Below are 24,647 nucleotides of genomic sequence, written 5' to 3'. Positions count from 1 at the left end.
GAAATGTCTTGACGAAACTTGTTACCGGTGCCTCCTATTACAGAACCACTCTTTAGAATAACCCACTTTATCACCCATGTTAGTGCGGGGCGAAGGGTTGGATGGTACACACCCGTGGCAATAAGACTGAACAAAAAACCTGAGTTCAATAATTGATGCATGTATCCTGGTACTTTTGTCCATATAATTTATCAAGGTGAAAAAGACTGGCTCATAGGCCTAAAATGGGGGTCCACACTCCCCTGTAAGGTGGCTTCAATACATTGATCCTACTCATCAGGGCCGGCGTCAGCACCCGGCGCACCTGGGCAAATGCCGGGGCCCTAGAGAGAGAGGGGGGCCCACTCATGCTGTCATAGATACAGCTGGGAGAGCAGAGCAGGAGATAACGTGCTCTCTCCGCCCACAAAGTCACTGCTGGCTGCGTTCTCTTAACCCCTATGTGCCAGCTCTGACACAAGCATCTTCTCACTCAGTCAGTGCAGCCAGGCAGGCACACATAGGGGTTAAGAGAAGGCAGCCAGTGTGACATTGTTTGTGGGCGGAGAGAGCACGTTCTCTGCTCTGATCTCCGCCCCTGGCTGGCTGCCTTGCTGCTGAAGTTATGAGGCAGATTCAGGAGGAGCTCCTTGTCCTACCAGTGCCTGAGTGAGTGGCGCTGCTATATACTACGTGGGCTGCGCTGCTATATACTACGTGGGCTGCGCTGCTATATACTACGTGGGCTGCGCTGCTATATACTACGTGGGCTGCGCTGCTATATACTACGTGGGCTGCGCTGCTATATACTACGTGGGCTGCGCTGCTATATAGTACGTGGGCTGTGCTATATACTACGTGGGCTGCGCTGCTATATACTACATGGGCTGCGCTGCTATATACTACGTGGGCTGCGCTGCTATATACTACGTGGGCTGCGCTGCTATATACTACGTGGGCTGCGCTGCTATATACTACATGGGCTGCGCTGCTATATACTACGTGGGCTGCACTGCTATATACTACGTGGGCTGCGCTGCTATATACTACGTGGGCTGTGCTGCTATATACTACGTGGGCTGCGCTGCTATATACTACGTGGGCTGCGCTGCTATATACTACGTGGGCTGCGCTGCTATATACTACGTGGGCTGTGCTGCTATATACTACGTGGGCTGCGCTGCTATATACTACGTGGGCTGCGCTGCTATATACTACGTGGGCTGCGCTGCTATATACTACGTGGGCTGCTATATGCTACGTGGGCAGTGTTATATATTACATGGCTGTGTTTATATGCGATCATGAATCGGGGTATGTGTTAAAGGGGGGGCCCACTGAGACTCTTTCGCCCGGGGCCCTCAAAAACCTGGAGCCGGCCCTGCTACTCATTCACACCTGTATTCAATAAATTGTCATTTAATAGGCAATTATATGCAACACAAGGCTCATTGCTTTCACAGGCCCCACATAATTCTCTGTCCCACTTCTCAAGGACCCACAATATTTACGGTTGGGCTTTAATGGGGTCTTAATGGGCTCTGGTTTTCTACAAGAGAAGCCAAAGATCAGAGTGGTCCGCTTTGTAACGGAGGAGTATAATACAAGCTTTACACTGTCTCATTACTCCCTTATCCCCAAAATCTCCCACAAATATCCAAAAAAGTACATTTGAAGTATAAGGTGGAGTATAGAAGAGTTGAGACTGTAAGAGGCAAGAATATGTCTAATGGCTGCTACTGTTGTAACCCAAAGAAATAATTTATACTGACAGATTGTAGCAAATAATGAGCTGCGAAAAGTAATGGAAAAAAAAGCACAAAAAACAATGTTACCAGTCATAGACCGCAATCAGGGATTTTTTATAACAATACGCAAACATGACCCTTTCTCTAATTGTCACAGGTGGATAGTGATGATGTGATCACCAGAGATGAACAGATATTCCTGCTGTCCCAAGCAATGCGTCGCTGTCAGGCTGAGATCGTAGCTCACAAGTCCAAATGGAAACAGCAGCCTTCAAATGGTGAATAGTGCAGCCATTGTTTCCACTGTCATATCTGCAGCTGCATGGCCCGGTCCTGGAGAGGCACAAGCCACAAGTGGCATGTTCTCTGCCTTGCTCAGGCTTGAAGCTAAGTATCAGTGACACTTATTCTGGTGGGTCTGGCCCACTCATGTATGGCATGGACAACCATTTGGCCAAAACTTCAGTTGACAATTACAGCCATTCCGGCTTTGATCAGCTGATTGCTGGAGAACTTCATGTCATCCTATATTCCACGGCATTTACTTTTTCATACAGTGTACTGTATGTTAGCTAGTTGAAGTAGGGCATGTATAAAAAGAAGAAAGACTGTTGGATTTGACTACACAGGGTTTGTTTGTAGTCTGTTACCATAGTGACAAATTGGCAAATAAATCTACATATCATATTTTTTAAAAACACATGGAGCAAAACATAATGGGGTTGTCGAGTCTTGGGATGCAAGTCTACAGTCACTCTATGGGAATCCTCAGAGTGTGCACCACGCGCAGTGAGGATTCTCCGGTGCTGTTGCCGGGAGTGGATGGTCATGTGACCATGAATATGCAATTTGCGGACTCCTGGCCACATACCAACTAGACATATCCAACCTCGCTCAATTAATATGTATTGTATTGTACACATCTAGTCTGTACGTGACCACATGTATGCAAACCACATTTAAGGGAGTATTTCCGTCCCAGGAACTTATAGCCATTCCACAGGATATGCCATAAATATCTAATCAATGCAGGTCCCACCTATCTGACCTATAATTACATCTATTGGAGTTATAAACATTTGCAGAGCATCCTTGCTAGGACATGATAGCTCAGTTACACTACAATTTGGAAGTTGCATTGCATTTTGTTCTTGCTTCTAGGATCTATTTGCTCTCCACAGTGGGATGGGATAATATGCTGGCCAGATGGGTCACACCACCAGTTGATATCAGTTCCTTGCCCAGACTACATCTACGACTTCAATCACCAAGGTAATTCTTTTTACCCAGCTGTACTACAAGACCTATAGGTCCTGTTCCCATCCACAAGTAATGCTAACAATGAGTATAGGTAACATCGCTTAGTTGATACACATAAGAATAAAAAGTGTTAGAATTTTGTATTTTTTCTTTCTTAATTTGGCAAAATGAAGGCATATCTTAGAGCCTCAGAGCTGTGGCGCCTTATTGGTTCAGTTACAGATTAGGCTACATAATAATATTATGCTTCTTTTTTAATGCCAACATAAGAAGACATATAATTAGGATCATATGACACACTCCTTGTTGTCTTTTCACGTCCTTCAATTTTGCCAGGATTTGCTCATCGAAGATGTGGATCACTGGGCATGTGGCTTCAAGTGCCAGGCACCAACAGGACTTGGGCCAATTACAGTGAATGTGTCACCTTGGTGAGCCCAGGGGAAAGGATCCAGGAGAAGGTACAGAACAAATTCTGGAAACCAATTACTGTATTTACGATGTAGATCAGGAGTCTCAAGCCTGTGGCTACAACCACTACCAGCCTGCCCCGACAGGCACAAACTGGTGTCATGCTTGATTTGTAGAATAAGTATATAAAGTTTATTAACTTGGATCACTTTCTCTCTACAGGAGGTGTTTGACCGGCTGCGAGTGATTTACACTATAGGATATTCGATTTCTTTGGCAACGCTCCTGATAGCTCTCTGCATCCTATGTTACTTCAAGTAAGGTGCTAAAGTTTTAGTGTTCCTAACCCAAACCCATTGTATCTTATGATAATGTGTAACGCTCGCGGCAAGACTGGTTGGCGCGGGCGCCTGGGGGTGTGGCCCCACTGAACCACAGACCGAACTTCCCTGGAAGGGGCGTAACTAAGTAGCTTCCTAGGTGTTCGCTGGAGCCTCTGATGGTGAGGTCAGACTTGTGCAATAGGAAGCTACCAGGTACCACTCCAGGGTGGAGTCGGACTGTGGATGCTGATCCCACCGGGGACAAGACACGGGCAGCCAGGCACGGCTGTGACACTGGCTGACAGATGGGTATGGCAGAGGCCCTGACGGGCGAACTGGCTTGACGGAGATGCAGGCAGACAGGCGTGGCTGGCACTCTGGCAGACAGACGGGCACGGCTGGCACTGGCAGACAGGACTGATACTCTGGTAGGAACTGGTATTCAGATGGATGTGTGGAAACAGGTAAGAACCTGTTCAGACTGGAGAATATAAAGGAACAGGTAGAGACCTGTATGTAAAGTTGCAGAATAAAGATAGAGCAAGAGTGGAAGCAAAGCTGAATCGCAGGAGGCAGAGTAAGAGTAGGAGGTGGAGCGAAGAGAAGGAGAAGGCAGAGCAGAGAATAGAGAAGGAGAAGGCAGAGCCAAGGATGGAGCCGCTGGAGGCGGAGCCAAGGGCAGAGCCGCTGGAGGCGGAGCCAAGGGCAGAGCCGCTGGAGGCGGAGCCAAGGGCAGAGCCGCTGGAGGCGGAGCCAAGGGCAGAGACGCTGGAGGCGGAGCCAAGGGCAGAGACGCTGGAGGCGGAGCCAAGGGCAGAGACGCTGGAGGCGGAGCCAAGGGCAGAGACGCTGGAGGCGGAGCCAAGGGCAGAGACGCTGGAGGCGGAGCCAAGGGCAGAGACGCTGGAGGCGGAGCCAAGGGCAGAGACGCTGGAGGCGGAGCCAAGGGCAGAGACGCTGGAGGCGGAGCCAAGGGCAGAGACGCTGGAGGCGGAGCCAAGAGCAGAGACGCTGGAGGCGGAGCCAAGAGCAGAGACGCTGGAGGCGGAGCCAAGAGCAGAGACGCTGGAGGCGGAGCCAAGAGCAGAGACGCTGGAGGCGGAGCCAAGAGCAGAGACGCTGGAGGCGGAGCCAAGAGCAGAGACGCTGGAGGCGGAGCCAAGAGCAGAGACGCTGGAGGCGGAGCCAAGAGCAGAGACGCTGGAGGCGGAGCCAAGAGCAGAGACGCTGGAGGCGGAGCCAAGAGCAGAGACGCACGAGGTAACGCCAAGAGCTAAAGACGTAGAACCACAAGGAGCAGAGCCGCACAGCAAAGCCACAGAGTGTGGAGCAAGGTCTGAGTGCAGAGCTGAGAGCAAAGCCATAGAGTGTAAAGCAAGGTCAGAGTGCAGAGCAAAGTTACAGAGAGCAGAGCTGAGAGAAAAGCTGAGAGACACAGAACCACAGGTTGTGGTAGAACTGAGCAGAGAGAAGCAGAGCCACAGACAGTGGCGAACAGAGCAGAAAGATAAGGCAGAGGTACACACAGCAGAGTGGGAAATGACTAATGACAAAGGAGGAGCCGGGACGGACATAGACCAGAGTTCAGATAGGAACGGACACGGATACAAAGACAGAACACAGATGAAGGCCTGCAGTATTGCAGCCCTCTGAGATAGGAAACAGACACGACCTGGCAGCTCAGTAGCAAATGCTAACTGAGGGGAATAGTTTGCTCAGGCATCCTCCAATGGGTGAGGATGCCTTAAGTATCAGAGGCCTCAAGGCTATTGGCCAGAAGCACCTTAGGGAGGTGCACACAGTCTCAATAAGAATCTGGAGTGGCTGGCGCCGCCCCCCTATGCACACAGCCAGGAAGTGTACACAGAGTAAGCCACCATGAAGCACATGGCATGGAACCGGCAGCAGACAGATCTCACAGCATGGCACTGGGTGAGTGAGTAGATGTAACAGGCAGGTGGGGAATGGAAGGCCATGCAGTGATGCCGGCAGGGTTGTTACATAATGATTGTTACTACCTGTTAACATGAAGCTTTCTTTTAATAATTCCATCAATAATAGTTTGGTTTCACCTAGGCTTTCTTTCACTCTGGGCAAAGCTACCCTAGCTTTCTATCTAAATATCTTGGCCAAGGTAGAGTCACCTATTGGTGCCCCTTGGCACCTAACATGTGGCACAATTCTTGCCTAATACACTTAATTACATCTTTGTGAATGAGTTTTCCCACTAAAATGTTTTATGACTTATCAATAAGGTAGGTTATAAAACAGTTATCAGTGGAGATCAGTATTTCTCAAGATGCTTCTTCACGTTTCAGTCAAAGAAAATTGGTGTCATGCCTACCATGCATCAGATCAGACTTATTTCATGATAGGTTCTAGGAAGAAGAAAGTCATTAGAATATTCACATTTTGTTTAATAGACTTTTAAGTGATGTTTTGATTTTTTTACATCTCTGTCCATTGTAAGGGTCCTCCTCCTCTTTCTCCTTCACCTCTTCTCAACAAAATTGTCTTCATAAAAAAACAAAACAATGGGTCATTTGATAATATGCCCACAAAATAATAAACCATCAGTCTGGCCAGCCTCAAAGTTGCCAATTATTCGCCCAGATGATGTCTTTGACTGTTTTGAAGGTTTTTTTTGTCTCCTACAGTTGGTTCTCCTCCTACTTATTACTCATTGATATAATGGAATGTCTCATAGGGTCGAGTCGATATATTATAAAAATGTAGCCAATCAAGAACTTCTGCAATGTTAATCTTATGTAAGAGCCATCTTAGTTTCTGAACTCTAAACGTAAACTGTGTATATATGGTTGCCTCCACTTATGCAGGAGATTGCACTGTACCCGAAATTACATCCATATTCATCTCTTTACATCCTTCATTTGCCGAGCTGGAAGCATATTTCTTAAAGATGCTGTACTGTATTCAAAAGATGATGAAGTGATACCAGGGAGTGAAGAGGTAGAGATCGGTGCTTCAAGGATAACAGAGGTCCACTGGGTGAGTCTTTTAAGCACCATGTTTTCATTTTTACATATTCTAAGTAGAAGACATGATTTGTCACAGTGGACAGATTGATGGAAGCAGTTACTTTTTGTAAGCAAAGCAATGATCAGAAGATACATTAGGTTCCTTCCAGACATTTTCCTTCACAGTCACATAATCCAGTATACCTCTACTTGACTTACACTATTAGGAGGTTGTTCTTCATCTGTCACAGGCTGGATGTAAAGTTGCTGTCACCTTGTTCCTTTATTTTCTGGCCACTAATCACTTTTGGATTCTGGTGGAAGGTCTCTACCTGCACAGTCTCATCTTCATGGCCTACCTGTCTGACCGTAGCTACTTTTGGGCACTGACCATCATTGGTTGGGGTGAGATTTTCTGCTGGATCTTCTTTTTAGTACTTATGATGGCCATTGTGTCACCTGCATGTACATGGAGATGGTTTATCTTGACTTAGTGTTTTCTTTTTTTTCCAGGACTCCCAGCAGTGTTTGTGTCTGTGTGGGCGAGTGTACGGGTGTCTCTAGCAGATACACAGTATGTAAAAAGTTCAACCTATTGCCATCCATACATGTCACTTGGAACATAAAACACCAAACCTTGTACCTAATATTTGTTTTAAAGTCACATTTCATTGGGCATTGGATTCCAAAAAGCAAATCATGCTCTGCTGAATGGGATGAAAGTTAATGCCGATGCAACATAGACTAATTAACGTTTGTCGGTAGGCTGATTTTCTGAAGGGTTACCTTTTAAAACAAGTCTTTGTAACCTTGACCCTATGGAACCAACATCACATTACAGTTGGTTTCTCTTAGTCCATACTCTTCACCATACCACCAAATGGTTTAAAGGGGTTAAAATTCTGCTGAGGCCCTGAGCTATCACATGTGAGGTCACCTCTAGTTCTTACTTCCTACTGCAGTCAATTCAAAGCACAAGAGATTTGCTATCAGTGCTTTGAATGGCTTTGGCAGCCGCTCTGCAGTGAGGTCGAAATGGTGATGTCATGGAGGGCTGGCCTGTGACCCTCAGCAAGATTTGAGTGTCTGGGGATGTGTACAGGGAGGGAGAACACATTACAAACAAAAAAAAAAGTATAACAACTTCTAAATTTGACATGAGTGGTAAAAGCCATGTTGTAATGAATGAGAAGGAGTTTGTCTTGGGCTCATGTATTGTGCCCATTGTGGCCCCACTCTAACTAGAACTGAGGTATTATCTTTCTTTCTAGGTGTTGGGACCTCAGTGCTGGTCATATGAAGTGGATTTATCAAACACCGATTCTAGCGGCCACATTGGTGCGTTGAAGGTCTTTCTTCTATTCACAATACAAGCATAGATCCCTATCGATATATTGCTGTCCGATCATACTGCTCATGTGTAGTGATGTGACTCCAATGAGAACTGATAGAATTGGACTACATGCGTTTTCCACATGTGAAAAAGTTATCTCCCTCTTTCTAGGTCAATTTTATCTTGTTTCTGAATATCGTCAGAGTCTTGGCCTCCAAACTCTGGGAAACCAACACAGGAAAACTAGACCCCCGACAGCAATATGGGTGGGTATTAGCAACACAACATCTGCATACTAGTGTTAGGTTATGTTCTCACAATTAGTTTTTGGTGAGTTTTTTAATGCTGCATATTTTTTAAAAAAACTACAAGTAACCTATTTTACTTAATGGGTGCAGAAAATCTGCAACATCAAAAACTCACCAAAAGCTCATTGTGGGAACGTAGCCTTAGTGTCTATGTTGGTTTGTGCCGAGGCCTTACAAGACACAACCATAACAAGAGTGGTGCTGCTCTGTTCTTAGAGCAAGGCCGCTATGCTTTTCTAATTTTGCACAATCCCTTTAAGATCCAAAAAAAAGTTATAGGTTCATACTTCTTCTTACAGGAAACTCCTCAAGTCAACATTAGTCCTCATGCCGCTCTTTGGTGTCCATTATGTTGTTTTCATGGCAATTCCTTACACAGAAGTGACCGGGCTATTATGGCAAATACAGATGCATTACGAGATGTTTTTTAACTCCTCACAGGTAAATTTACACCTTGTATAGTCAGTACGGCTTTATAGCTACGGTGTGGTAAAGATGTTCCATATCCAGATGTAATGTAATACAGTAAGACAAGTCCCATAAAAATGAAAATTATACTTAAATTGTACTCGTTAGACACAGGCGTGTGTAGCTTAGGCCCCTACGGCCAAGGGGATAGCATGGCTTATGGTACATCTACTACTAGTGATGAGTAGCTCTCCACTACTCAGTACTCACCCGAGCATCACTATGCTCGGTGTACTCGGCGAGCACCGAGTATATCCGGGATTCTTTGGTGGGAGCTTGGGTCTCTGCCCTGCAATTCTGGCGCTCTTTAGAGCGCCAATGACAGTGCAGGGATTGTCAGCCATGCACTGTAATGCTGTAGCCATCTTTGTTGTGGTATTACAGTGATTGGCTGGCCGCACAGCGCCATCAGGTCTATAAGAGACCTGGCGCCGCCCTGCTCGCCGCATTCTGCTCCGGACTTGTAGGGAGAGCTGCTGCTGAGATAGGGTCAGAATCGTCCTTTTAATAATGAGTGTGGGTATGCTAGTGTTCAGTCTACAAATCCTGAGAAACCAACAGTCCTTTTTAGGGCTAATTTGGGGGTCCAGAGAGTGCAGTGCTAGGTAGGCAGGGGAGTTATGTGCACATATCCACATGAGTGCAAGGTCTGCAGGCACTGTATGCGAGTACATAGATCTCCCTGCATACCTCAAAAAGCTCCATTACTGTCTGCTGCTGCTTATTTAATATATACCTAGCTGCAGTTAACTGTGGCAATTTTCTTTTTCTTCACCCTATACCTGCTCTCTTTATTCTAAAGCAATCCATAGCCTCCTTATTTCTACATTTATTTGCTTGGTCATGCTGCAGACTACAGCCAGGTCATTCTAATCAAAGTGCATGCAAATCTAATAATTTTATTTCCTTTGTCCCAGGCATCATATGTGAGTGCGCCCCCCAATTTTTTTTTTTTGTGTCACAGCCAACTTGTTGACACAATTTAGTTGTGCTAAAAAAAATCAAGGCCACATTTAGCTCAGTCTGTTATCTCAGGCTGAGGCCTTGTGCATCTGTGGTGGAAAAATCGTAGCTTCGCAGGCATATGTTGCATGGTTCTGTCTGCTAGCCTTGTTCCACTCTTTTTTTTTTTTTTTTTTATAAAAAAAATCACCCCCCCCCCCCAAAAAAAAAAAAAAATGTATGCAGTCTGTTTTGTCAGGCTGAGGCCTGGTGTATCTGTGGTGGAAAAATCATAGTCTCCAGGCATACGTAGCATAGTTCTGTGTGCTAGCCTTGTTCTACTCTTTTTTTTCAAAATTTCACATACAACAGAAAAAATAATTATACAGTCTGTTATCTGTGTCTGCGGCCTGTAGTATCTATGGTGGAAAAATCATAGCTTTGAAGGCATACTGATCAGATATAATTTTGCTCCAAATAAATACATTTGTGTTGAGCTTTTGAAATAGTTCAGTAGTCCATTTAAAATGGGTAAGTCAAGGGACGGGGAAGAGGACGTGATGCTGATGGTGCATGCAGAGGCCGAGGACGTAGCCAAGCTGAAAGTGGGCCACAACAAAGACCCACATTTTCTCACTCAACCTTCCTGTGCCAGTTTCTAGGGGATCGCAGCACACCACTATTGAACCCAGAGCAGTGTGAAATGGTTGTTGGTTGGATAGCGGATAATGCTTCCAGTCACTTAGCCACCACCACAACCACGTGTTCCACACGGTCAAGTCTGAGTAGCCGTGAGTGTGGACCAGATATTCCTCACCCTGATCCTCCTTCCTCCCACCATGTTGAGTGCCCTGAGAGAACTGATCCCACACTTGGACACTCTGAAGAGCTGTTCAGTTTTCCCTTTCAAGATTCCAGACTCTTGGCCGGTCAACTTGAAGTGGGGCCAGATGAGATCGCATGTAGCGATGCCCAAAGTTTTGACCAGCCACGGTCACATGAAGGCGATGGTGGGAAAGTGTCACAAGAGGTGCACAATAAGACACAATAGCCAGAAATTCAGGAGGAGCAGGGTGCGGATGTGGAAGACGAGGTGATGGATGACAGTGACTGACCCAACCTGGCAGGAGGACACCCAGAGCAAGGACATCAGCACACATAGGGAAGGCGGCATATCACCCCAACAGGCAGGAAGAAGCAGTGTGGTGGTCACAGACAGAAGGCATGCATCCATTCCCCGTAACACCAACATGAGGGAAGTTGCCATTCCAATTGTTCGATCTTCCCGAGTCTGGTTATTTTTTAAAAGACTCTGCCGATTACCCCAAACAGGCAATTTTGAGCACCTGCCATTCCCACATCAGCAGGGGTAGCAAAACTACCAGCCTTACCACCACCAGCATGATCAGGCACATGGCAGCAAAGCACCCGACTTTGTGGGCCGAATCTCAGGCTCCAGGAACACTGTCTGCAGAGGACACCACTGCTTCTTCCACTGTTTTGCATGGAAGCCAATCCCCAGTCCACCGTGCATGTGAAGATGCCTCTAGCCCTGCACCTGTTGTTGCACAGTCAAGCAGTACCATCATCAAGCCCATTTACGTCCATATCCCCTTCAGTTGTCTATAACCCAAATCATTGGAACGCAAGTGGAAATACCCAGCCACCGCACCACATGCCACAGTACTAAATTCTAACATTTCTCTTCTGCTTGCGCTCAAAATGTTGCCTTTTAGGTTTATTGAGACAGAAGCTTTCCGCAACCTGATGGCGGCCGCTGTCCCAAGGTCCTAGGTCCCCACTATTTCTCCCGGAGTGCCGTCCCCACATTACACCAGCATGTGTCCCACAACATTACCCGTTTCTCCCAACAATGCTGTTATTGGGAAAGTCCACCTAACCACAGACACGTTTGTGGGCAGGGAAGGTACATCTCACTGACAGCACACTGGGTTAACATAGTGGAAGCCAGGACCCAGTCGGATCCTGGAATGGAACACATCCTCCTCACGCCAAGGATTGCAGGCCCTACGTCAATCAGGATTGCTCCCACAGTCTACAGATCCTGCACCTCCTCCTCTCCAACTCTGAAATTAACAGATCAGGCAGAAGCTGGAAGCACTGCCTCAGCCAAGCAGCAACACGCTGTGCTGAAGCTAATCTGCATAGGTGACAAACTGCACAATGCAAAAGAGTTGTGGACAGCGCTGAAAGAGCAGTCAGATATTTGGATGACACCGCTGAACCTACAGCCAGGCATGGTCGTGTGACAATGGCTGGAACCTGGTGGCGGCTCTGAGGCAAGGTGAGCTCACACACGTACCTTGCCTGGCCCATGTGCTTAACCTCATGGTTCAATGCTTTCTGAAAATCTACACGAAGCTGCCGGATCCGCTAGTGAAAGTATGCAGTCTGTCTACCCATTTTAGAAAGTCAGCTACAGCTTCAGCCGCCCTTGTCGTGCTTCAGCAGCATTTGCAGCTTCCGGCTCACAGACTGGTGTGTGATGTTCCCACGCGTTGGAAATCTACGCTGCATATGTTGGAAAGTATTTGTGAGCACAAGAGGGCAGTTGTTGACTACCAGCATCAACAAGGCCATCGATATTCAGTTCAGACTCCACACATAAGACCTCAGGAGTGGACATGGATGTCAGACATATGTAACATCCTCCAAAACTTTGAGGACTGCACCAAGATGGTGAGCGGCGATGACGCCATAATTAGCATCACCGTCCCGTCTTTAAGCATTCTGAAAACCTCTTTACTCACAACTAAAGAGGATGCATTGCAGGCAGAGCACGAGGACATGGAACAAGGAACCATACAGGGGGATTACACTCAGCCCAGCCTCATGTCTTCCCAATGTGGATTGGTAGGCAATGAATAGGAGGAAGAACAGGAGCTACTTTCATGCGCTATAGACCGTACTACAAGCATAGATGTCATACCGTCTGTTCAGCGGGGATGGCCTGCCTGAGGACAGGGAGGATGAGGAGGACAGCATGGTCAGTCCTGTTGGTGAGGACACCGAAGTCTTGCCTATTAGCAGTCTGGCACGCATGGCTGACTTTATGTTGCGCTGCGCTTCACGTGACCCTCGCATTATAAAATTGGTTGGTGACACTTCTAGACCCACGCTACAAGAACTTTAAATCTTCTGCCAGAGGCAGAGAAGTGTACTAAAATGTTGCAGTACCAGAGGGGTCTTGTAGCGGAATTACTTAGAAAATTCCCATGTGAGAACACTGGCAGAAGACGTCAGAATTTGTTGTACAACCAAGGAGTCCAAGCGAGAGAGACAGAAGTACAATCCAGCTCAGGCAGAGGAATAATGGCAACGTTCTGGGACAGTTTTCTCAGACCCTCCCATCGTGCTGGGACGGAGGCAAGGGGTTCTGTCACAAGAAGTGCAATGTTTGGGAAAATGCTGAGGGAGTAACTTGCAGATCGTACAAATGTCCTCCGTGATTCCTCTGTGCCTTTTAATTATTGGGTATCCAAGTTGGACACGTGGCATGAACTGGCTCTCTCTGCCTTGGAGGTACTGGCCTGCCCTGCTGCTAGCGTTCTGTCAGAGAGGGTTTTTAGTGCCGCTGGTGGAATTATCACAGATAAGCGCATCCGCCTGTCAACTGAAAATGCTGACAGGCTGACTCTTAAAAATGAACAAGGGCTGGATTGGGCAAGATTTCTGTATACCACCAAGTGAAAACAGCGAAATATAACCTCTAATACATTGTCTTTTTTGTGGAGGTGTATTGTCATGCACCTCTCCCCAATCACACATGGCTATCCGCTTCCTGATTTTGTCTGTTTGGTGTTATCCTCCTTAACGATATTGTTGCTTTTTGTGACGTAGCAACGATATAGTTAACGAAATCGTTATGTGTGACAGCGACCAACGATCAGGCCCCTGCTGGGAGATTGTTGGTCGCTGGGAATGATCAGGACCTTTTTTTTGGTCGCTGATCACCCGCTGTCATCGCTGGATCGGCGTGTGTGACGCCGATCCAGCGATGTGTTCACTGGTAACCAGGGTAAATATCGGGTTACTAAGTGCAGGGCTATGCTTAGTAACCCGATGTTTACCCTGGTTACCATTGTAAAAGTTAAAAAAACAAACAGTACATACTCACATTCCAGTGTCTGTCACGTCCCCTGGTGTCAGCTCCCCGCACTGACTGTCAGCGCCGGCCGGCCGTAAAGCAGAGCACAGCGGTGACGTCACCGCTGTGCTCTGCTTTACGGCCGGCCGGCGCTGAAAGTCAGTGCGGGAAGCCGATGTTTACCCTGGTTACCCGGGGACGGGACTTCGGCATCGTTTGTCGCTGGAGAGCTGTCTGTGTGACAGCTCCCACACAACGACTTACCAACGATCACGGCCAGGTCGTATCGCTGGTCGTGATCGTTGGTAAATCGTTAAGTGTAACGGTACCTTTAGCCTCATCCTCCACAAACAATACAACACCAGGGTGAACGTATTCCGTGATGCAAAAGTCACTCAATTTTTGTGCCAGGGTGTTTTTCTGATGCCCGTTACTAATTAGAAACCAAAATAAACTCCCCCAGGGGGAACGGTCATCAAAATTAGATGTACATATATTTTTCTCATTTATTCTTATATATTCCAGTTTTAATATCTGTGCACTGTCCTTTTATGACCCAGTGTATACCTCTACAATATGAACATATTGAAATACTATTATATTTTTTTTTACATCAGACTCTGAGCTGTTGCTTGGGACAAACATATCTCGTTGGACACAATCTGGCATCATATATATATATATGAACCTGTGTTCGCCCCTCCCTTTTGTTATTTACTTTCATCAGTGGATTCACATCCTTTTTTTTTGGGAGGGGGGGGGGATGGATTTCAGTATGATTTATCTTCATGTCTCCTCATTCTCCACTACATCACCAGGCTTTACGTCTTCTGTGCTGCTGTAGGCAGTCCAATTTTTGGCAAGGGTGTCTATGATGGCCATAGTATTTAAAAAAAAAATGTACTCCCCATGGGGAAATGTTTGTCAGCCCATGCACTGCGTGTATGGGCATTACAAGTCTAGGAGACAAACTCATTTACATTGTGCCTATTTTTTCATGAGGCCTTCAGCAATGTCTCCTCATTCTCCACCACTAGATCACCAGGCTTAACGTATTCTGTGCTGCTACATGCAGTCCAAATTTTGGCAAGGGTGTCTATGATGCCCATAGTATATTTTTAAAAATGTATCCCCCTTGTGGAAATGTTTGTCAGCCCATGCACTGCGTGTATGGTCATTACAAGTCTAGGAGACACACTCCTTTACATTGGGCCTAGTTTTTAATGAGGCCTTCAGCAATGTCTCCTCATTCTCCACCACTAGATCACCATGGTGAACATGTTGTATGCTGCTACAGCCATTCAATTTCTGGGCAAGGGTGTCTATGATACCACCCATTTTTTAAAACTGTAACCCCTATGGGGAAATAGTTTGTCAGCCTATGCACTTAATGTATGGGCATTACAAGTATAGGAGACATGCTCCCTTAAATTGGGCCTAGTTTTTAATGTGGCCTTCCTCCATCTCTCATTTTCCACCACTAGATCACCAGGGTTCACGTGTTTCGTACTGCTACAGTCATTTTTTTGGCAAGGGTGTCTGTGTATGGGCATTACAAGTCTACGAGACCCGCTCATTCCTTTAAACTGGTAGCAGGGCAGGCCTTGCATTTAATGCAACATTTTTTCAGGAAGCGCTCCTGTACCTCTCGTGAAAGGGGTATTGGGGTGCGTCGTAACTCTTGGCAGCCAAGCCACTCACTGCATAGGCAATAAAAGCATAGGAGACCCACTATTTAATAATGGCCCTTTAAGAATATTAATGCCGCCTGATGCCCCTCTAAAACTAGGCTCTGTGACTTTAACAGTCCCTCCTTCATAAATGAAACAAGATGGGTCTCCTTATGTGTGTCACACCACATGGCCAGCTAGGGTTCTTAAATGTTAGGCTGCTGTCACACTAGCAGTATTTGGTCAGTATTTTACATCAGTATTTGTAAGCCAAAACCAGAAGTGGGTGATAAATGCAGAAGTGGTGCATATGTTTCTGTTATACTTTTCCTCTAATTATTCCACTCCTGGTTTTGGCTTACAAATACTGATGTAAAATACTGACCAAATACTGATAGTGTGATGGCAGCCTTACAATGACATTTCCCAGTGAATACATTTGCATTGATTTAAAGCAATGTTAAAGTTGGTAAACGCATCAAAAACACTGCGTGTGAACATAGCCCAAGTGGTGCAGGAACATTTTGGTCTGGGGTAATTATTTTGCCTTACATACAAGTCATTACCCTGGAAAGGATGTACCTTAACATATTTCCCAGCAAAATCCATTTTGGTTACGTTATTGTATGTTTGTTGGTGCACCTGTAAAAATGACATGAAGCTCTGACAACATTGCTTACAGCTGTGACCTTGGAGTCATAAATGCTTCCAGGGGCGATGACCATGATGTCCCCGAGTCATTTGAGCAGAGTTTCTATAATTTTCAGACTTTTTAGACCTTAAAAGGCCCCCCCCCCCCGGGGGGTATTCCGGTAAAAATACTCAGGTCTCCCATAGACTTACATTGGGCTCGTTGCTCAGGTCGAGTACCCGAGTATTCCAATTTGCTCGACCCGAGCAACGAGCATTTTAGAGCTCGGTCACTATCTACTACACATCATTTACATTTCTTTTTCCTTTGTAGGGATTCTTTGTGGCCATTATCTACTGTTTCTGCAATGGAGAGGTAATTAAGCATTGCACAAATAATAAGTAACATAGTAACATAGTTAGTAAGGCCGAAAAAAGACATTTGTCCATTCAGTTCAGCCTATATTCCATCATAATAAATCCCCAGATCTACGTCCTTCTACAGAACCTAATAATTGTATGATACAATATTATTCTGCTCCAGGAAGACATCCAGGCCTCTCTTGAACCCCTCGACTGAGTTCGCCATCACCACCTCCTCAGGCAAGCAATTCCAGATTCTCACTGCCCTAACAGTAAAGAATCCTCTTCTATGTTGGTGGAAAAACCTTCTCTCCTCCAGACGCAAAGAATGCCCCCTTGTGCCCGTCACCTTCCTTGGTATAAACAGATCCTCTGCGAGATATTTGTATTGTCCCCTTATATACTTATACATGGTTATTAGATCGCCCCCTCAGTCGTCTTTTTTTCTAGACTAAATAATCCTAATTTCGCTAATCTATCTGGGTATTGTAGTTCTCCCATCCCCTTTATTAATTTTGTTGCCCTCCTTTGTACTCTCTCTAGTTCCATTATATCCTTCCTGAGCACCGGTGCCCAAAACTGGACACAGTACTCCATGTGTGGTCTAACTAGGGATTTGTACAGAGGCAGTATAATGCTCTCATCATGTGTATCCAGACCTCTTTTAATGCACCCCATGATCCTGTTTGCCTTCGCAGCTGCTGCCTGGCACTGGCTGCTCCAGGTAAGTTTATCATTAACTAGGATCCCCAAGTCCTTCTCCCTGTCAGATTTACCCAGTGGTTTCCCATTCAGTGTGTAATGGTGATATTGATTCCTTCTTCCCATGTGTATAACCTTACATTTATCATTGTTAAACCTCATCTGCCACCTTTCAGCCCAAGTTTCCAACTTATCCAGATCCATCTGTAGCAGAATACTATCTCCTCTTGTATTAACTGCTTTACATAGTTTTGTATCATCTGCAAATATCGATATTTTACTGTGTAAACCTTCCACCAGATCATTAATGAACATGTTGAAGAGAACAGGTCCCAATACTGACCCCTGCGGTACCCCACTGGTCACAGCGACCCAGTTAGAGACTATACCATTTATAACCACCCTCTGCTTTCTATCACTAAGCCAGTTACTAACCCATTTACACACATTTTCCCCCAAAATAAGGCATGAAAGGAACCCATCAATAGGCTATCAGAACATTGACATTACCCAACTTTGTAGATGCCTGCACCGAAATACTGTCAGCGCAGCTCCTAGGGCGTAAAATAATGCGGTCGCATATTGTCTCTTAGGGGCTGTGCACCCTTTACGGCCATTTACACAGATTGCAAAGGGTATATCAGATGCTGGGATTTTCAGTTCTTATTGGATCCAGATTTGTTTCCATAGACATCCTGTGGCCGACAGCGCTCTTTCAATCCCCTCCCACCTACACATAGGAGTACACCCTGCCAGACGCTTCTGGCCACCTATTACCAAATAAGCAATGTCTTTATTAACCCCTTAGCGACCGCCGATACGCCTTTTAACGGCGGCCGCTAAGGGTACTTAAACCACAGCGCCGTTAATTAACGGCGCTGTGGAAAAAGTCCATAGCGCCCCCCAGAGGCCGATTTTCTCTGGGGTCTCGGCTGCCGAGGGTAGCCGAGACCCCAGAGAACATGATTCGGGGGGTTTTTAACCCACCCCGCATTTGCGATCGCCGGTAATTAACCGTTTACCGGCGATCGCAAAAAAAAAAAAAAAAAGCAATCTCTTTTTAATTTCTCTGTCCTCCGATGTGATCGCACATCGGAGGACAGAGAAAAGGGGTCCCAGGTGGCCCCCCAATACTGACCTAGCTCCCCCGATGCTCCTCGTGTCTCCCGGTGGGCGCCGCCATCTTCAAAATGGCGGGCGCATGCGCAGTGCGCCCGCCGGCCGGCACCGGGAGAATCTTTGGGGTCTCGGCTGCCGGGGGTAGCCGAGACCCCAAAGAGCACGATCGGGGTCGGTATTACCGACCCCTGTTTTGCGATCGCCGGTAATTAACTGTTTACCGGCGACCGCAAAAAAAAAAAAAAAGTAAAGTGTAATTCTCTGTCCTCTGATGTGATCGCACATCAGAGGACAGAGAAATAGGGGGATTCGGGGACCCTAGCATACTCACCTAGGTCCCTGGATCCTCTTGCTGCTCCTCCTGGCCGCCGGCAGCAGAACATGGCGGACGCATTCCCAGTGCGCCCGCCATCTGTCTCCATCTGCCGGCCGGCAGGAGAACAGCAGTTGGGGCTAAAATTAGGGGTAGGGTTAGGTTAGGGTTAGGGGTAGGGTTAGGTTAGGGTTAGGGTTAGGTTAGGGGTAGGGTTAGGGGTAGGGTTAGGATAGGGGTAGGGTTAGGTTAGGGGTAGGGTTAGGTTAGGGGTAGGTTAGGGGTAGGGTTAGGGCTAGGGTTAGGTTAGGGGTAGGGCTAGGGTTGGGGCTAAATTTAGGGTTAGGGTTGGGGCTAAACTTAGGGTTAGGCTTCTTTCACACTTACGTCGGTACGGGGCCGTCGCAATGCGTCGGCCCGACATACCGACGCACGTTGTGAAAATTGTGCACAACGTGGGCAGCAGCTGTAGTTTTTCAACACATCCGCTGCCCAATCTATGTCCTGGGGAGGAGGGGGCGGAGTTACGGCCACGCATGCGCGGTCAGAAATGGCGGATGCGACGTACAAAAAAACGTTTCATTGAACGTTTTTTTGTGCCGACGCTCCGCCAAAACACAACTGATCCAGTGCACGACGGACGCGACGTGTGGCCATCCGTCACGATCCGTCGGCAATACAAGTCTATGGGCAAAAAACGCATCCTGCGGGCACATTTGCAGGATCCGTTTCTTGTCCAAAACAACGGATTGCGACGGAATGCCAAACGACGCAACTGTGAAAGTAGCCCTAGGGCTAGGGTTAGGGTTGGGGCTAAAGTTAGGGCTAGGGTTGGGGCTAAAGTTAGGGTAAGAGCTGGGATTAGGGTTAGGGTTTGGATTAGGGTTCGTATTAGGGTTAGGGTTGGCATTAGGGTTACGCTTGGGATTAGGGTTAGGTTTGGGATTAGGGTTAGGTTTGAGGTTAGGGTTGAGATTAGGATTAGGGGTGTGTTGGATTTAGGGTTTTGATTAGGGTTATGGTTAGGGTTGACATTAGGGTTGTTTTGGGGTAAGGGTTGTGATTATGGTTAGGGTTAGTGATTAGGATTATGGATGAGGTTGGGATTAGGGTTAGGAGTGTGTTGGGGTTAGGGTTGGAGCTAGAATTGGGGGGTTTCCACTGTTTAGGTACATCAGGAGGTCTCCAAACACGACAGCCAATTTTGCGCTCAAAAAGTCAAATGGTGCTCCCTCCCTTCTGAGCTCTGCCGTGCGCCCAAACAGTGGGTTACCCCCACATATGGGGCATCAGCGTACTCGGGATAAATTGGACAACAACTTCTGGGGTCCAATTTCTCTTGTTACCCTTGTGAAAATAAAAACTTGGGGGCTACAAAATCTTTTTTGTGAAAAAAAAAATATTTTTTATTTTCACGACTCTGCATTCTAAACTTCTGTGAAGCACTTGGGCATTCAAAGTTCTCACCACACATCTAGATAAGTTCCTTGGGGGGTCTAGTTTCCAAAATGGGGTCACTTGTGGGGGGTTACTACAGTTTAGGTACATCAGGGGCTCTGCAATCGCAACATAATGCCCACAGACCATTCTATCAAAGTCTGCATTCCAAAAAGGCGCTCCTTCCCTTCCGAGCTCTGCCGTGCGCCCAAACAGTGGTTTACCCCCACATATGGGGTACCAGCATATTCAGGACAAATTGGACAACAACTTTTGGGGTCCAGTTTCTCTTGTTACCCTTGTGAAAATAAAAATTTGGTGGCTAAAAAAATCTTTTTTGTGGAAAAAAATAATATTTTTTATTTTCACGGCTCTGCATTATAAACTTCTGTGAAGCACTTGGGCATTCAAGGTTCTCACCACACATCTAGATAAGTTCCATGGGGGGTCTAGTTTCCAAAATGGGGTCACTTGTGGGGGATTTCTACTGTTTAGGCACATCAGGGGCTCTCCAAACGCGACATGGCGTCCGATCTCAATTCCAGCCAATTCTACATTGAAAAAGTAAAACGGCACTCTTTCTCTTCCAAGCTCTGCGGTGCGCCCAAACAGTGGTTTACCCCCACATATTGGGTATCGACGTACTCAGGAGAAATTGCACAACAACTTTTGTGGTCTAATTTCTCCTGTTACCCTTGTGAAAATAAAAATTTGTGGGCAAAAAGATCATTTTTGTAGAAAAAAATGCAATTTTTTTTTTTCACGGCTCTACGTTATAAACTTTTGTGAAGCACATGGGGGTTCAAAGTGCTCGCCACACATCTAGATAAGTTCCTTAAGGGGTCTAGTTTCCAAAATGGTGTCACTTGTGGGGGGTTTCCACTGTTTAGGCACATCAGGGGCTCTCCAAACGCGACATGGCGTCCAATCTCAATTCCAGCCAATTCTACATTGAAAAAGTAAAACGGCACTCCTTCTCTTCCAAGCTCTGCGGTGCGCCCTAACAGTTGTTTACCCCCACATATTGGGTATCAGCGTACTCAGGAGAAATTGCACAACAACTTTTGTGGTCTAATTTCTCCTGTTACCCTTGGGAAAATAAGAATTTGTGGGCAAAAAGATCATTTTTGTGTAAACAAAAGCGATTTTTTATTTTCACGGCTCTACGTTATAAACTTCTGTGAAGCACTTGGGGGTTCAAAGTGCTCACCACACATCTAGATAAGTTCCTTAAGGGGTCTAGTTTCCAAAATGGTGTCACTTGTGGGGAGTTTCCACTGTTTAGGTACATCAGGGGCTCTCTAAATGTGACATGGTGTCCGATCTCAATTCCAGCCAATTCTGCATTGAAAAAGTCAAACGGCGCTCGTTCACTTCTAAGTTCTGCGGTGCGCCCAAAAAGTGGTTTACCCCCACATATGGGGTATTGGCGTATTCAGGAGGAATTGCATAACAAAATTTATGGTTACATTTCTGTTTTTACACTTGTGAAAATAAAAAAAATGGTTCTGAATTAAGATGTTTGCAAAAAAAAGTTAAATGTTCATTTTTTCCTTCCACATTGTTTCAGTTCCTGTGAAGCACGTAAAGGGTTAATAAACTTCTTGAATGTGGTTTTGAGAACCTTGAGGGGTGTAGTTTTTAGAATGGTGTCACACTTCATTATTTTCTATCATATAGACCCCTCAAAATGACTTCAAATGTGATGTGGTCCCTAAAAAAAATGGTGTTGTAAAAATGAGAAATTGCTGGTCAACTTTTAACCCTTATAACTCCCTAACAAAAAAAAATTTTGTTTCCAAAATTGTGCTGATGTAAAGTAGACATGTGGGAAATGTTATTTATTAACTATTTTTTATGACATATCTCTCTGATTTAAGGGCATAAAAATACAAAGTTTGAAAATTGCAAAATTTTAAAAATTTTCGCCATATTTCCGTTTTTTTCATAAATAATCGCAAGTAATATCGAAGAAATGTTACCACTAACATGAAGTACAATATGTCACGAAAAAACAATCTCAGAATCAGCGGGATCCGTTGAAGCGTTCCAGAGTTATAACCTCATAAAGTGACAGTGGTCAGAATTGCAAAAATTGGCCTGGTCATTAAGTACCAAATTGGCTCTGTCACTAAGGGGTTAAAGAAGGGTTTACAGCTCTTATGCAGATCTATGAGTCTCCTTGCTTACAGTCTACAAATAAAACTAAGTAAGCAAGAGTGGAGGTACTGCGGTAAACGCCACTGCAGAATCAGGGTACGCAGGGTTTTTGTTGTAGTCTACAACTCTGGAGGCACATAAGTTTGCATAAAAGCTGAATACACAAAATGGCGCAGTTTTCAATAGTATTATTTACAAAGTTGCTTTATTTTTGCATCTTGGAAGGGAATGTCAGCAGTATTTCATACACAAACTATTTATATGTGCATGTAGCTCTATCAAAGACAAGTCCAGTAATACCTGGTCAATCCATACCGGTTACAGAGAAATCAGCGTGTGAATTGATATGCAAATGAGGCTGAAGAGCTATTTGTAGATTTGAAGCTTCTGTCACTCCAGCTCTATTCCCCACCCAGCGCCGCCGCCTCATCCTGCTTGACTGACAGCCTCAATGCTGTGTGACTTCAAAGCATAGAAGCTTTGGCTTCTTTGCAAGCAAGAGAAAACAGAGCTGGATGGAGAATAGAGCTGGAGTGACAGAGGCTTCAGATCTACAAATAGCTAAATGCATATCAATTCACATGCCAATTTCTCAGCATTGGACTGGCCATGTAAAGATATTGCTGGATGGGTCTTTGAAAAACCAATCAGTAAATATATGAGTTGTGAAATATTACTTACAGATGGTGTTTAAATTTAGAGACATATGGGTTTCAAATGTGAACAAACCCCTTAAAATGTACCTTTAGCAGCGTATAATGGAGGAGAGCTGAACCCATACCAAACTTCCATTACCATGCACAGTTTGGTTTTCATACACATCTCTATAACTGTTCCTTCCTGCCTTGCCAGGTACAAGCAGAAGTGCGGAAGATCTGGCTCCGCCGGAGCTTATCTATGGATCTCAAGCAGAAATCTCGTCTAACAAGTACAGGAGGCAGTTGTCACTACGGAGGGGTTCTGTCCCATACCACAAACAGCGTATGTCTGAGTATGGCAGCCAGAAGCAAGCAGTTATCAGCACCAGTGCAGTCTACCTCCTACCTGCCAGGATACTTCTCAAATTTATCACCCTCTGATAGCAACCCACTACAAACAGGCACCGAAAAAGCTTGTGGACTCTCATAGGTATACGGCTGCAATGAATAAGTGAAAGGAATCTGAACTTCAGCACTTATGGCTCCATGTCTGAATCTTGTAAATGGCGTGGCTTCTAGTATTTTTCACATCCTTCGCGATTGATAATTTAAGAACAGAAAAAAGCAAAAGAAAAAGTGACTTTTTATTACCTATTTCCCTACTAATTTAATAATGTCAGAGACTGTTAAATGTAGATGTGCATATTTGGATACCCTGGACAAATTAATATCACATTGCTAAATGGGCTTTCCAGTTTCAACAAACCATTATGAATTATTCAGTGATGGTACCTTGGTGCTGATGGAAGGGATGCCCTCATTTATTACCCAGTCATAAACAACATTTCTCACTTTGTAGGGCCTCACATGACTGCATATTATATGAACAGCCTGTAGTTTTCACCAAAATCAACAATTCTTATTTTGCTCTGCAGGGCACGTAAACACTTTAATCCATCAGTTACTACGAGATTTGGTAAGAAACGATCGCATATGCCATTCTATCGGCCATGACAGTGGTCTGTGGCCGCTGAACAGGAGCGGGAATACTGCATCATACTTGTTGGCATCCGCAGTTCCTCTTTTGACTAGCAGGCCTGGGATGTCGTGCCAGGCTGGCTAATGAAATCATGGCTGTCGACAGGTAAAAGACGATAATCCCGCTCCTGTGCAGCAGCCACGGATTGCTACCATGACTGATGGAATAGGACTTGCGACTTGATTGGCACCAACACTGGATACAAGCCACAACGTGGCACCCTGTGTTAACCCAAAACTAACACAGGAGAATTGTGAAAAGTGGACAAGATGTAAAAAGTGATTCAGTCATTGCAATCTCAGGGATGGAGGATTAATTAGTTATCATACCCATTCACATTTTTTTATTTTCCATGCAGTTCATATTTGGAAGGTCTTGAACATGGAACAGATAATGACGTGTGTATTATTCAAAAACTTTCTGTATGTATCCCATAATGGCAGATTGCTTGATATTACCTTTATTTATGTATATGCCGCACTCGTATATCTCTTACTATATAAACAGATTTTTTTTCTTACAACGCAATGTGACGAGAGATTAATCGAGTGGGACATAGAAACAAGTGGTTCTGAATGTGTGATGGGTATTTTACTGTACAAGGCGACCCTTCCTAAAATATGTCACATTGTTTTTTTTCTTCATTTATGACATCTGTTCTACCAATAGTTGGGTTTGCCAATTTATTAGACAATAGCGATAATATAGATGTAAGCTT

General features: G+C 45.5%; 1 protein-coding gene across 1 annotated transcript; it reads left to right on the top strand.

Moving 5' to 3' along the window:
- Positions 1 to 1,905: 1,905 nt before the first annotated feature.
- Positions 1,906 to 24,425, top strand: LOC138664524 (parathyroid hormone/parathyroid hormone-related peptide receptor-like). The gene is made up of 12 exons (XM_069751292.1): positions 1,906 to 2,005; positions 2,889 to 2,999; positions 3,324 to 3,448; positions 3,621 to 3,715; positions 6,559 to 6,730; positions 6,951 to 7,104; positions 7,213 to 7,273; positions 7,971 to 8,037; positions 8,204 to 8,298; positions 8,640 to 8,781; positions 16,493 to 16,534; positions 23,105 to 24,425. The coding sequence occupies exons 1-12, from the start codon at positions 1,942 to 1,944 to the stop codon at positions 23,378 to 23,380; spliced, it is 1,404 nt and encodes a 467-aa protein (XP_069607393.1). The 5' UTR covers positions 1,906 to 1,941; the 3' UTR covers positions 23,381 to 24,425.
- Positions 24,426 to 24,647: the final 222 nt, after the last annotated feature.

This window comes from Ranitomeya imitator, chromosome 2 (genome assembly GCF_032444005.1).
Source record: "Ranitomeya imitator isolate aRanImi1 chromosome 2, aRanImi1.pri, whole genome shotgun sequence".
Taxonomy (NCBI): Eukaryota; Metazoa; Chordata; class Amphibia; order Anura; family Dendrobatidae; genus Ranitomeya; species Ranitomeya imitator.
This window is presented reverse-complemented; position numbering and strand designations above follow the sequence as displayed.

Bases quoted from the DNA above. Each gene is read 5' to 3' on its own strand.
- LOC138664524 (XM_069751292.1), top strand. From the start codon at position 1,942: ATGCGTCGCTGTCAGGCTGAGATCGTAGCTCACAAGTCCAAATGGAAA. The intron at 2,006-2,888 runs GTGAATAGTGCA...TCTTGCTTCTAG, and splicing joins GAAACAGCAGCCTTCAAATG to GATCTATTTGCTCTCCACAG. The intron at 3,000-3,323 runs GTAATTCTTTTT...CAATTTTGCCAG, and splicing joins CTACGACTTCAATCACCAAG to GATTTGCTCATCGAAGATGT.